We start from the raw sequence: 12,615 nt of genomic DNA, 5'->3' as shown, positions 1-12,615 counted from the left end.
GGGCGATCAGGGCTCCGGGGGGGCCCGGGAGCAGCGTCCGGCGCCTCAAGCCCCGGCCGGGCCCGGGGGGGTTCCCAGGGCTGCGGGATAAACCCCCCGTGTCCGAACACCTGCCTGGTCTGGTGCTGCTTTAACTCGGGTGCGCCGATCGACGAGCAGTTTTATTGTCAAAAAATAAAGAACACGAAGTCTCGCAGGGCAAACGAGGCTGTTGTGAAAGCGAACTGTGTGACACGGGAGCTGCGGAGCTGCCGGTTGCGCTGTGCGGTGACACCTCCCGGGAGCCGCGCGGGGGGGGATTCACAGTCGGTAGCAAAACCATCCGAACATTCCCCTCCGATCCAACGCACCCGCCGCGTGGGTTCCCGAGATGAGGCGAAGCGAGAGCTCGGCCCTTGCCTTCCCTTCTGAATCGGGGCTTTGTCACGGGCACTGACCGTCTTCTCCATTTAGAATAGGAAAAGTTGGAAACCAGAAGAGAGTTGTGGGGGTGCTGCTGGGCTCCTGGCAGAAGAAAATACTAGATGTCTCCAACAGTTTTGCAGGTGAGTTTGGGTGTCCTACCCGAGTTCAAAACTATTGAATTATTTAACAGATTAATCCTTCGGGTTTGTTAAGCTACCCTGCCAGAAGTACTTCCCTCCCTGTACAAAGTATTATATATCTAACAAAAAATGCCAGCTTCCTCTGTCAAAAAGACACCTATTCCAGCCAGTCTTGTCCTGCACCTTCCCTGTAATATTGTGGAATGTTTGGGGAGTGGATGTAAACAACTTCTAAAAGGCTGGTGGATATTTTGCTGCATTGGACTCGCCGCCCTCTGCAGTGATCAGAAATAGCAGCTCTTGCTGCTGGTGTAGCTTTTACCTCTTTGCCTAAAGATTTAATGTATGTTTTAGCTTTACTTGTTTTCCTCAGATGTTGTCCAATTAAAAACTAATTATTTCCCTTGGTCTGCTGTTTATAGTGTTGAAATAGTTTCTGCTTAAATACTCACATGAGATTGCAAAAGTAGTTCTTCTGCTGACCCATTTGCATTAGTTAGATCATTTCCTTCCCAGTGGGGCTACTCTGTGACTGCATCCTCATGGACTGAGGGGGGTTGTTCTGCTCTCCATCCTTGTATTTCCTCTCAGGTGGTCGAATATCCTGAGGGCAGCTGGTCTGACTATGGAGGCAAAGCAGGCATTATGTATCTCAGCCTTTTCTTCATCCCTGGTTAACATGTTCCCCCCCTCATCCAATAAGGGATGGAGATTCTCCCTGGTTCTCTACCTGCTGCAGAGCAGTGTTGAAGAACACTGTAAACTGATGAAGATCCCCTCTCCTTTAGTAGCCAAAGATAACCTACAACACAATGCAAACAAAATGCAAACATTTCCAGTCTGGAAATTGGATACTGAAATAGTGATGTTTTGTTTTATTCCCAGTACCTTTTGACGAGGATGACAAGGATGATACTGTGTGGTTTCTAGACCATGACTATCTGGAGAACATGTATGGAATGTTTAAGAAGGTCAATGGTAAGTTGACACCTTCCTGCAGTCAGGGCTACAAGCCTGGAAACTTTCAAAGACTCTACATGGGAAAGTGAATTCATAGTAAGGTAGAAAATTAATTGCTTAGTTCAGAAGCCACTCCGTGCTGATTGCTTGTGTGGCTTCAGTTTCACTGATGGTTTCCATGAGTTACTTTGTGCCAGTAGTTTGTGTTTTTGACACATTAATTTATACCTTGTTAATTTTCCCAAGTCTCCTGACAGCTTTTATATCTTCAGAATACTTCAGATTTCAAAGATGCCATTATTTCTGAAGAATGCCAAAGCTTTCCCCTCTATAACCTGCTTTACACAGATGTGCCCTGAAATTATTTTTTTCTGAATGTGAATATTAAAAACGTAGAAGTAATTCTTCTCATTGCTCTTCACCACTATTTTAAAAAATGTTTTCACTGCTCAGTTGGAGACTTCAATGTTCAGTCACAGCTTTAACTCCTATGAATTAGCCCTGGGACCAGTTGTCATTTTCACAACACAGTCTGCACTTCAAGAATTCTCACATCTCTAGATGTTAAGAGATTCCATCTGCCACATCCGGGTATCTAAAGAATTATTAAATTATAGGAAATAGTCCAGTTAAGAACCTAGAAGTTGTGTATGTGATTAGGAAGCTACAGTAAGTATGATTAGAAACCTGTCACTGTGACCAGCCATGCCATTGTTGACTTCTCCAAACTTTACACTTGTCTTCTACACCCATCAGATTTTCTCCCTTGATTTGCTAACTCAGTCTCTGCTTAAATCTTTCTGCTGTTGTCTTACTGTGCAATTCTGATTTATAATCCTTTCTGGTTTTGCTCAGCTAGAGAAAGGATAGTTGGTTGGTACCACACAGGCCCTAAACTGCACAAGAACGACATCGCCATCAACGAACTGATGAAAAGATACTGTCCTAACTCTGTAAGTGTGGCACTTCCTCATTTTGGGGGGCTTTTTTTCCACCTCTGTCTTCCTAAATAGGGAGTCTGGGAACCCTTGGCTCCTACTTTTGTTACTGGTAATAAAGAATGTAAAAGACCTGGCAGCTGTAAAGTGATCGAGGAGCTCGGATCAGTCTTTTGAAATAGCTGCAGATGTCTTGTTCACAGTGCCTGAGGGAACACCCCTGAGCACCCAGCATGCTGTTGCTGTGGAGGGAAGAGCTGACTTAGGTATTTTCTTCTAGTCCTTGAATGAAACAGTTTTCTGAAATGTTTGCTTTTTCCCTGAGGTGTTGGTGATTATTGATGTGAAGCCAAAAGACCTGGGGCTGCCCACAGAAGCTTATATTTCAGTTGAAGAAGTTCATGATGTGAGTATTTAGCATGTCTCTACCTTTTCCTAGGAAAAGAGTTTCCATTAAAAGATGGCTGTGAAGTTTGTCTTCTTTCTGCAAGATGCACACCCCATGGCACGTAGGTGCCTGTTACACATGGGATGCCGTGTTCACTGGTGAGGGCCCTGACTTGCAGACAAAATCTGCTGAAACCAGAGTTTAAATCCCAGTCATAATATAAGCCTTTGTAACTAAAGCTTTCATCCTCCAATGCTCTTGGAAGAAGAGCTTTGCATTTGTCTTTGACCTCAGGAATTCCACATCTCTGGCTGTCTGATTTAGATGTTTCTTACCTGTTTCTGTCGTGGCTGTGGCCATGAGGAAAGTCACAAACTGGAGCATCTTTAAAGGTGTTGCTTTCACATGTCCTGTTTGCCCAGGTGTTCTGAGGAACCGTGAGCTCAATCATTTGTGCACCAGCCAGTGCTGAGTGGGTAGGTCAGGCATGAGCAACAATTACTAATCTCTTGTAGTGCTGTGCAGACAACACACAGGAGTCAGTCAGCCTTAGCTTCTCATTTGCAATTGTTTGATTTGAATTACATTCTGGATGTATGGAAAAAACATTTTTGCCTTTCTGAGGCTCTCACTATGGAGAAAAAACTGCTCCCAGCATCGTAAAACCTTTCCTCTCTGATTCCTTGTGGACTGTACATAACTGTACAGCAGCTGCCCTGGCCTGTGGACTGTGCCTGGTCCCGCAGCCAGCAGGAACTCAGCCTGATGTGTCTCTCTGTCCTTGTCCCTCCAAGGATGGCACTCCCACCTCCAAGACGTTTGAGCACGTGACAAGCGAGATTGGAGCAGAGGAGGCTGAGGAAGTTGGTGTTGAACACTTGCTACGGTAAGGATCCAGAACTGGTAAGTGTCCCTGGGAGACTGGCAGGGCAGTGACCACGATCCAGTGGCACCTCCCAGTGCCAGCTTCCCAGAGGAAGGGCAGATCTTGTTAAACATGCCATTCCTGAGAGTGTGTCCATTCAGCTTGCTTGGTGCACTCCCTCATGGCTAGTTGGACGAGTGCTGCCTCCTGACACTGCACCAAGGAGGACGACTCTGTGTCCATTCTAGCAGAGCTGCAGCACCTTGTAGCTCCACTGGGAACAGTCTCCAGCTGCTGTGTACCCCCCCACCCCGAGCAGGGCAGGGTGGGAGTGCTGCTGGTGGGGCTGCAGTGCTCCAGGCATAGAGAGAGAACAGCCACCCTACACAAACCACAGTGCCTTTTTTCCAGTCAGAAATCCTAGTGGTTATTTCTCTCTACCCCTCTAGCAGCTGTTACAGATATTCCAAAGAGAATGTGAGCACCACAGGACACAAGGGTCTGTTTCAGATTTAGGTCTATTTACATTTATTATTTAGGTAATGCACCTCAGATCGTTCTCACTCTTTCACTTGAAGCATTGGGCTCATTGGCACTTCAGCTGTGCTGCAAACTGCCTTCCTCTCTGAGCTGGAAAGACTCAGTGAGTGTGCCCACCTGTTAAGGAACATGCTGAATAACCAGTTCTAATGCTGATTCTTTTGGTTGTGGGTGTTTCAGGGATATCAAGGATACCACAGTGGGCACTCTGTCCCAGCGGATCACAAATCAGGTCCATGGCTTGAAGGGACTGAACTCCAAGCTTCTGGACATCAGGAGCTACCTAGAGAAAGTGGCCATGGGCAAACTCCCTATCAATCACCAGATCATCTACCACCTTCAGGATGTCTTCAACCTGCTACCAGATGTCAACCTGCAAGAGTTTGTCAAGGCCTTTTATCTGAAGACCAATGACCAGATGGTGGTAGTTTATCTGGCTTCTCTCATCCGTTCTGTGGTTGCCCTGCACAACCTCATTAACAACAAGATTGCCAACAGGGATGCAGAGAAGAAAGAAGGACAGGAAAAAGAAGAAAGTAAAAAGGAGAGAAAAGATGAGAAGGAAAAAGACAAGGAGAAGAGTGATGTTAAGAAAGAAGAGAAAAAGGAGAAAAAGTAAAATGTGTAGGTTTTTTATTTGTAAATTAAAAATCTTGTAAACTAAATCATTTGGATACTGGGTTCTTTTTTTGAGATGGTCAGTGCTCTGCTTTCCTCTACTTTGCTGTCTGCTCTTTGTGTTCATTAGACATGACTGGAATAATTCTCCTCAGGCTGGCAGCTGTCACAGCAAGCAGAGAGCTGCTGGAGGGCAGGCCTGGGGGCTTGGGGCTCAGCTCTGGGCAAGAAAGGGGCAAAAACCCAGGGGGAAGTTTTGTATTTTGTTCCCCCTGTTGCTCCTTCAAGGACTTAAGGCCAACAGCTGAGGATTTCTACCATGTACTGTGTTAGACTTTGTGCTATGTACTTATCTTACCGGTGACTGTGAGTTCTCACTGTGAGATCTGTTTTATTAACATAAATTCATTCTGAGCTGAGGAGGAGGTGCTGGCGCCAGCTGTGCCAGGCTTGGCAGGGCCTTCCCACAGCTCCAACCAAGTACACACTATTAAAAAAAAGCCCAAACCCACACAAAGAACCAACCAGCCAAGGCAGCTGCTGAAAAGCCAAGTCATGGCAAACCAACTGGCTGCAGGCTGTCCCCTGCTGGGATGAATAGAGGGTTTGTTTAGTTCTGCTGGGGTTGGATATTTTGCTGAACACCACCAGCCTATGGCCATCGGCCTCGTTCACCTGATCCTGTTGCACCAATGCCACTCTGGGTCTCACAGGGTGGCACAGGAAGGCTGCTCCAGCACTGGCAAAGTGTCCTAGAGACATTTTTAGCCAAGTATGATTATAGGTTGGGTAATGGCAGGCAGCAGCACTGCTCTCAGCCTGAGCCTCCTGCCGTGTGGGCATGGAAAACAGAGTATTTATGACCCTGCTGACAAGCTGTGGACACCCATCACAGCCCCTCAGCTGAGTCCCCCCAGACACCCCTGGGGCTGCACTGGGCTGTCCTGTGCAACACACTAACCAGGGACACACACCTCGGCAGCTGCTTGTCCTTTATTGCACAAGAAGTCAGCATCGCTGAGGCAGGATGGAGCAGTACAAAACTACCCAGTTACCAGTCAAAAGCTGTTGCGACGTCCTGTACCCACAGGCTCCCCATTATGTACAGCTATGAACAGCAATGTGCGGGGCCCAGCCCCCCACACACCTGGGGCAGCAGCAGCAGGGGGGGGATCCAGGCTAGGGGCGATGGCCTGGAAATCCTCACCCACAGCTCCAGGAGCTCCTGCCTCCAGCCCAGCTGGTGACAGAGGAAACACAGGGAGTTCAGGCCAAACCCGCCAACAAAGCAAAGGCCAGAGGTGCCCTGAGGCTGCGGAGCACCAGCTCCCAGCAACACCAGGAAATACAACAGCACAGGGGACAGGCGCTTGCAAATCAAAACACACAAGGGGCACAGCCGGCCAGGCCCTGTGTCAGGGGACACCCCGGCCCTTGTGCTGTGCACCAGCCCCACCAGCACCCACTGGGCGTTCCCCATAGCCTTTGCTGGGTGCAGGATAGGGCCCAAAGGGGCCTCAAAGTCAGTTCCAGAGCCATTGCCACTCCTCACCTGCATTTATTAAAATGCCACGAAAAGGCAGAAAAGACTAGGGGGAAAAATAGCCTGTGCCGAAATAAGAAAGATAAACGACATTTCCTTTCATACTTTCCCTTAGGCCACTTGAACTGCATCTGCGAGGGGGAGGGGGGCCCGGGCCCAGCCCGCCCCTGCGAGCACAGCCCGGCCCCGCACCCACCGCCCCTCCCGGTGCCCGAGCAGGGAAACGCGGCCCCCGGGCTGCGTTAGTGCGGATCTCGCACGGGAACAAGAGCAAGAGCTGCCGGCGGCACCTTCCCGGAGGGCTCGGCGGGCAGGACCTCACGGCGGGATCCCGGGGCCCTCCCAGCCCTGGGGAAAGCACCAAAGCTCCATCACTCCTGTCCAAATCCTTCCGTCTCCTCAATGGCATAAAGCAGCTTCTCCTTCAGCTGTTCGTAGCTCTTGTAGGGAGGGAGATCCAGACGGTTAAAGCTGGAGAGACAGCAGAGGCTGGGAACAGCACTGACATCCCAGTCCTGCTCCCACAGCAGGGTCCCCTCCGGCCTCAGCCATGCACAGCAAATACACAGCCAGAGCTGCAGGTCTATCCCATGGGAACGTGGGTGGAGGGGACAGAAGGCACCCAGGCCCCATGCAGCCCCACAGAGACTGGCAGTGGTTGTCCTTGTGTGCTCCTAAAAGGACCAAAGAGAAATGACTTACCATGTATGGCTCCGAGGCAGCCACGTCTCTTTGCCAACTTTATCGATGCAGAATTTCTGGGGCCCGTTGCTGCCTGTTGATGAAGAGCACATGAAATCTCATTACATGACCAGGAGGTGAAAAAGAAAACCCTCTGACATGCTGTTAGCCAGGAGATCACACCCCCCTACGATCCTCAAGACGTAGGGAGTATAAATCCATAGAGCACTGTTCTGTTCTGAGCCCTTGGCACAGAGGATGGCCCAAAAACAAGAAAGGAGAATGCTGAGAAGCACATTCACAGCACAGAGAACAGTGTGGCTCCTAAGCAGGGTGGTTAAATGGCAAGTGCTAAAATGTGTTATCTGTAGACCCACAGGATTGAGTGGGCCCATCTGAGAGTTATAAAGGACCTGGCTTAGGAAGTCTGGGTCACGGAGGTCACTTTTTAACAAATTGTGAATGCTAGAGAGGTTCCAGGGGGCTGGAAAAAAGCTAATGGGGTCCAGAGAAGGGACACAAGGATGATCAGAGTAGTGGAGAACTTGCTGTATGAGAAGAGGCTGAGAAAACTGGGTTTGTTCAGCCCTGAGAAAAGGAGGCTTCAAGGAGGCCTTATTACAACGTTCCAGTACTTAAAGGGTGGCTACCAAGAAGATGAAGACTCCCTATTTACAAGGAGTCACATGGAAAAGACAAGGGATAATGGGCACAAGTTGGTCCTGGGAAGATTCCAATTGGACACTAGAAGTACATTTTTCACCATGAGGACAATCAAACATTGGAACAGTCTCCCAAGGGAAGTGGTAGATTCCCCCACACTGGACAATTTTAAGTCTCAGCCTGACAGGGTGCTGAGCCATCTCATATAAACAATAGTAGTACCTCGAAAGGTTGGACCAGATTATCCTTGAGGTCCCTTCCAACCCAGCATTCCATGATTCTACAATTCTATAATATGCCAGCCGAGTGGTCTAAGTTAGCTGGTTGGCTTGATGCTGGTTCCAGGAAAGTAAGGGAAAGGGTGGTACAGGCCCCAAAAAGTAGCAAATTAAAGGATAAGAGCAGAATAATGCCATACTGTGGTTTTATGGAAAAGGGTTTCATCACACAAAAATCAAAGTTAAATCAAAAGTCAAATCTCATTCTAAATGAGATTACAAGCTGCAATGACAAAATTAACTGTGGCAGCACAGTTCAGGGCTAAGGAATGTCTGGGTAAGGCAACGCCACTGGATTAGATTAATCACTGTGCTCAGACCTCACAGCTGCTTCCCCACTGATGTGCTGTGGGCAGCCCTGTGCTCTGCAATGGAGACAGGGACAGGCAGGTCCCACCCACCAGCCCCCACACAGCCACTGCCCCTGCTCCCCTCCCCAGGACCCCCCAGCCGAGCCCAGGGCCCAGGAACACACACCGATGAGCTCAGCGAAGCCCCCAACGGGCAGGCGACAGGTCCCCGTCACAAACTGCAACAGCCGGATCCTCTTCTCGTTGTCCATCTCTTTAACCACCTACATGAACACATGGCCCAGCCCTCACCTCCAGCCCCGCATCCTTGGGGGCAAAAGTATCACAAGAACAAGCTCTGCCCAGCCTTACCCTCCTCCAGAGCCATTTTTGCCCCCCTTCTCTCTCCTGGCCAGCACCGCTGGAGCTGTCACAGCTCTGTGACATGTCATCCCCTCCTGGTGTCCTGCCCAAGAGCAGCAGCTATTGCTAGAAACGTGCTGAGCACTAAGTGCTGCCAGCTGTGCTCAGCACCAGGGCCTCTGCCAGCCACAGCCAAATGCTTCTGGCTGAACACGTGCTTGTGGTTGCATTTCATTCTTCCTGACAACCCAAGAGGCTGCCTGCCTCCTCCCAGCCCCTGCATGCCCCCCAGCCCAGCCTGCCCCCCCAGCCCCAGGCAGGGGATGGTCCCACTGTGGAGAAGGTCAGAGAACTGACCTGCCAGAACCACTGGATCTGTTTGCTGTTCTTGGTGTAGTGCCTGTAGATGGTGTTCTTCTGCCAGTCGTTCATGTCGATCTCCTGCATGCCGCACAGCATCAGCTGGAGACAGGGGACAGTCAGGGGGGGACAGAAACATGGCCCGGCACCCACACTTTGGAACACTGGCTCCTCTGGCGCCAGGCTGCACAAGGCACAGGCTCCAGCACTAGGCAATGGAGGTGTCTGGAAGGAATTCCAGAATTCCTTGCCTCCAACAAGATGTTTTCTTACTAATGGACCTAGTGAGCCACCCCACAGACCAATCACTTGGGACAATGGTACCCCCATCAACACAGTTGAGGGACAGAGGGAGTGAGTGGAGCCTGTGCTGTCACCCAGCAGGGTGGGAAGCACCAGTACCTCCGTGTCCCCATCCCAGCACAGGCGCCTGCTCACCTCTAGCTCCTTCTCATCGAAGTACCGCAGCCACTCCAGGGGCACCACTTCGTTGAAGCCGTCCAGGAAAGCCTTGGTCTGCTCCTCCACACCCCGTGTGAACCTCCAGTCTGTCAGCAGCCTGGGAAGGGGATGGTGTCAGCAGGCAGCCAGTGCTGCTGGCCCAGAACAGGGACTCCCACTATCCCTTCACTGCTGGGGAGGGCCTGAGGAGCAGGGGTGCATGGTGAGGGGAAGAGGGGCTTCTGCACATCTCCAGGGCTCCCCTCAATTCCCACTAGCAGGTTTCTCTCTCTGCCTCCCAACCTATGAAGCTCAGACACCCTGGGCACAGACCAGCAGCCTCCAGGGTCTCAAGGGGTGCAAACCATGGACCCTGGCCAGAGCCTACAGCCCAGGCAGCCCCCAGCCAGCCCAGCAGTGGACAGGCATGGTGAGCAGCCTCAGGACAGGGAGAGAAGTCTTACCCTTGCTCCCCTCTCCTCTTTCCTGAAAGTACTGGCAACTGCCCAGGCAGCAGCAAGCCAGACCGCAGCTCAGCCGACCGCGCCAGCCCAGACTTGTCACAGGCCACGTAGCCCAGGGAAGAGGCCACGTCCCAGGCCCTGTGTTCCCACCCCAGAACTGTCCCGGGGTAGGCACCCAGCAGGGGCCTTGGGACAGCCACTCACATGATGTATTCCTCCTTGTTCTCCTCTGTCACCCGGATGCTCTCACCACCCTCCTTCAGCTCATGGGTGGTCACCTTGCCCAGGATCTCCATGTCCTGAATAAAATACAGCTCCAGGCCACACTCTTCCAGGCTGTTCTCCCTGTGGGAGGACACTGGGATGGGATTTCCGATGGAGGCACCAGGCAGCAGCAAGGGCCCATGGGAAGAAGCACTGACTCCACAGCAGGATGGGCCCCAGGTCAGAAGGGAGAATGGGGCACTCACTTGGTCCAGACAATGGAGTTGTAAAACTCAGGGTCGATGGATTCCAGGTCCTTCAGCGTGGGCCGCTTGTTCAGCATCCGCTTGTAGAAGGGCAGCGTGAAGCCAGTATCGATGAACTTCCCGTGATAGAGAGCCTGTAGGGGGAGGTGACACTGGGTCATGGGGGACGCCAGGACAGACCAGTAGGGCGTGATGGTGCTCCACCACTGGGGCAGCCATGGGGCAAAAGGGAATCACTCTGGGGTCCCAGAGCTGCAGCACTCACTCCTGGCTGGCAAACATGGCAGGGAGGAGGAGTGGGGTCCCCGACAGCGCTGCCTTGGGTGGGTGTGCTCACTGCCCCTCTCCCCTCCCCACCACAAATTCCACCACGTCTCCTTCTCCCCTCACAGCTCTATTAAGAGCACTTGTTTAAACAGAGCTGTGCTGTGGCTTCCCTGAATCCCTGGCTTCCAGGAGCCCTAGGGCAAAGGCAGCCAAAAATAATGCAGACGCTTGTCTAGAACGGCCCAGCGGTGAGTAATAGTCTGAGGTTTTATTAGTATCCTGCAACGCACAGGGCAGGGCAGGACAGAGCAGAGGCTGGAGCAGTGCAGCCACCTCCCTGCACACCTCACAGGGCTATAGGCCAGGGACCCTCCCCCAGCCTCAGGGAGCCACTGCCAGCCCCCCCCGACAGCCTAGGACTAGGCAACCTGTGGCACACTGGCCTTGGGGAGTGCGAGACGAAAGGGAGGAGCTGTTCCGGGGCTTGGGCAGCTGGAAAATCTCACACTGCTGGGGCTAAAAATAGTCCCTGGAGCTGCAGAGCCGACAGTACCTGGGGTGGCAGCCAAGGACCTGGAGCCATCCCCACCACTCAGCCCCTGGGAAACCCAGTCCCTTCTGGCCCCACAGCAGTTCCCTGGATTTAAAATGCATCACTCCACAGCCTTCCCTGCAGCATCCCCTCGATGGCCTCTCTCCCACGGGCCCACGCATGAGGAAAGACAGGAGGGCAACAGTGCTGAGCCAAGCACAGCCATAGCATAGGGAGTTGCTCCTCACCCTGCTGACCACCCCCATCCCCAGCAAGGCCCCGGTTCCATGGGGGGAACACCAACAGTCTTGTCTCCCATCGCTTCCTGGCCCCATCACCCCAGGCTCTTACCATGGCGATGAAGCGGCCGATGAAGCGGAAGTAGGTGAGGTGGTCGGGGTTGATGGAGGAGGCAGGGTTGATCTGCAGGCAGTAGTTGTTCTTGCCGGCGTACTCAAAGAGGCAGTACATGGGGTTCAGCACCTCATGGGACAGGAGGAAGAACCACTCCCTGGGGCAACAGGAAAGGGAAGCACGGTGAAAAGTGGCTCAAGAAGGGGAGGGGACAGCCACGTGCCTCCACAGCAGACCACATGCAAACCAGGCATCCATGTCCTTGGGGTGCTGGTGCAAGGGCTAGGCCCTGGTGTGACTGGGCAAGGGCGTCCCCCTCCCCAGGGGTGCTGTGGGTGGTTTTGAAGGGATTCTGGAGACAGCAGCAAGAAACACCCTGGGTTGATGGAGGCCCCACTTAGGGCGCGGGGGATCCCAGCAGGCACCTCACAGCTCAGTCCCACCCAGGCTGTCATATCCATACACACATACACATGCATGCAGGATGGGCACCATCCTGATCTTCCCCCCCAGGCTGTGCAGGGAGATGGGAGTCCTTGGACGCAGAGGCAGCCCCGGCATCCCGTCCGTGGTTCTACCCTGTGGTAGAACAGCATGACGTAACCTACCATAGGGTAAAACCACTGGCAGGACACAGAGAGAGGAGGAGAGAAGGAGCCCCTGCACCAGAGCCAGGGGCAGCAGCACCATGGAGGAGGAGAAGGTCAGAGTGGTGTTAGCCCAGCACCAAGGCAGTCACCTTGAGTGAGCCAGCAGGGGCTGGTGGGGACATAGGGCCCTGCTCCAGGCAGGACACAGCCCATGTTGTACAGTAACACCATCCTCAGGGGAGGCTGCAGGCTCAGAGCAACTGCATCCCACCACATCTGCCCTGGCACACACTGACTGCCCTGAGAAAACAAGGGTCTGTTTGCTGCAGGGAGAAGGGGCTGCTCCACCCATTGCCCCCACACCCCAGGGGCTGCAGACAGGCATTGGCACTCAGTGCTGGGGGCTTCAGGGGAGCCCCAGCCAGGCCCCCCAGCCCTCTCTGTGCCAGCCACAGGCTGGCGTGA

At 52.6% G+C, this 12,615-nt stretch overlaps 2 protein-coding genes across 2 annotated transcripts in view; one reads left to right on the top strand and one right to left on the bottom strand.

Moving 5' to 3' along the window:
• Window positions 1-436: 436 nt before the first annotated feature.
• PSMD7 (proteasome (prosome, macropain) 26S subunit, non-ATPase, 7) lies at window positions 437-4,901 on the top strand (the record flags this gene model as incomplete). The annotated part of the gene is made up of 6 exons (XM_010008479.1): window positions 437-545; window positions 1,431-1,523; window positions 2,361-2,458; window positions 2,769-2,849; window positions 3,626-3,717; window positions 4,417-4,901. Coding segments are annotated over 6 exons (912 nt in total), but the record flags the coding sequence as incomplete, so codon positions are not given.
• Window positions 4,902-6,768: 1,867 nt separating this feature from the next.
• The window catches only part of WWP2 (WW domain containing E3 ubiquitin protein ligase 2), a 37,633-nt gene continuing 31,786 nt past the window's right edge, over window positions 6,769-12,615 (bottom strand). The window contains 8 exon segments of the mRNA XM_010008478.1: window positions 6,769-6,868; window positions 7,100-7,172; window positions 8,497-8,593; window positions 9,030-9,134; window positions 9,471-9,591; window positions 10,142-10,282; window positions 10,408-10,541; window positions 11,558-11,717. Coding sequence (XP_010006780.1) covers window positions 6,769-6,868; window positions 7,100-7,172; window positions 8,497-8,593; window positions 9,030-9,134; window positions 9,471-9,591; window positions 10,142-10,282; window positions 10,408-10,541; window positions 11,558-11,717 — 931 coding nt within the window.

The sequence above is a fragment of the Chaetura pelagica genome, unplaced genomic scaffold (assembly GCF_000747805.2).
Source record: "Chaetura pelagica isolate M959 unplaced genomic scaffold, ChaPel_1.0 scaffold232, whole genome shotgun sequence".
Taxonomy (NCBI): domain Eukaryota; kingdom Metazoa; phylum Chordata; class Aves; order Apodiformes; family Apodidae; genus Chaetura; species Chaetura pelagica.
The sequence above is the reverse complement of the archived record's forward strand: the minus strand, read 5'-3'. Positions and strand labels throughout refer to the sequence as shown.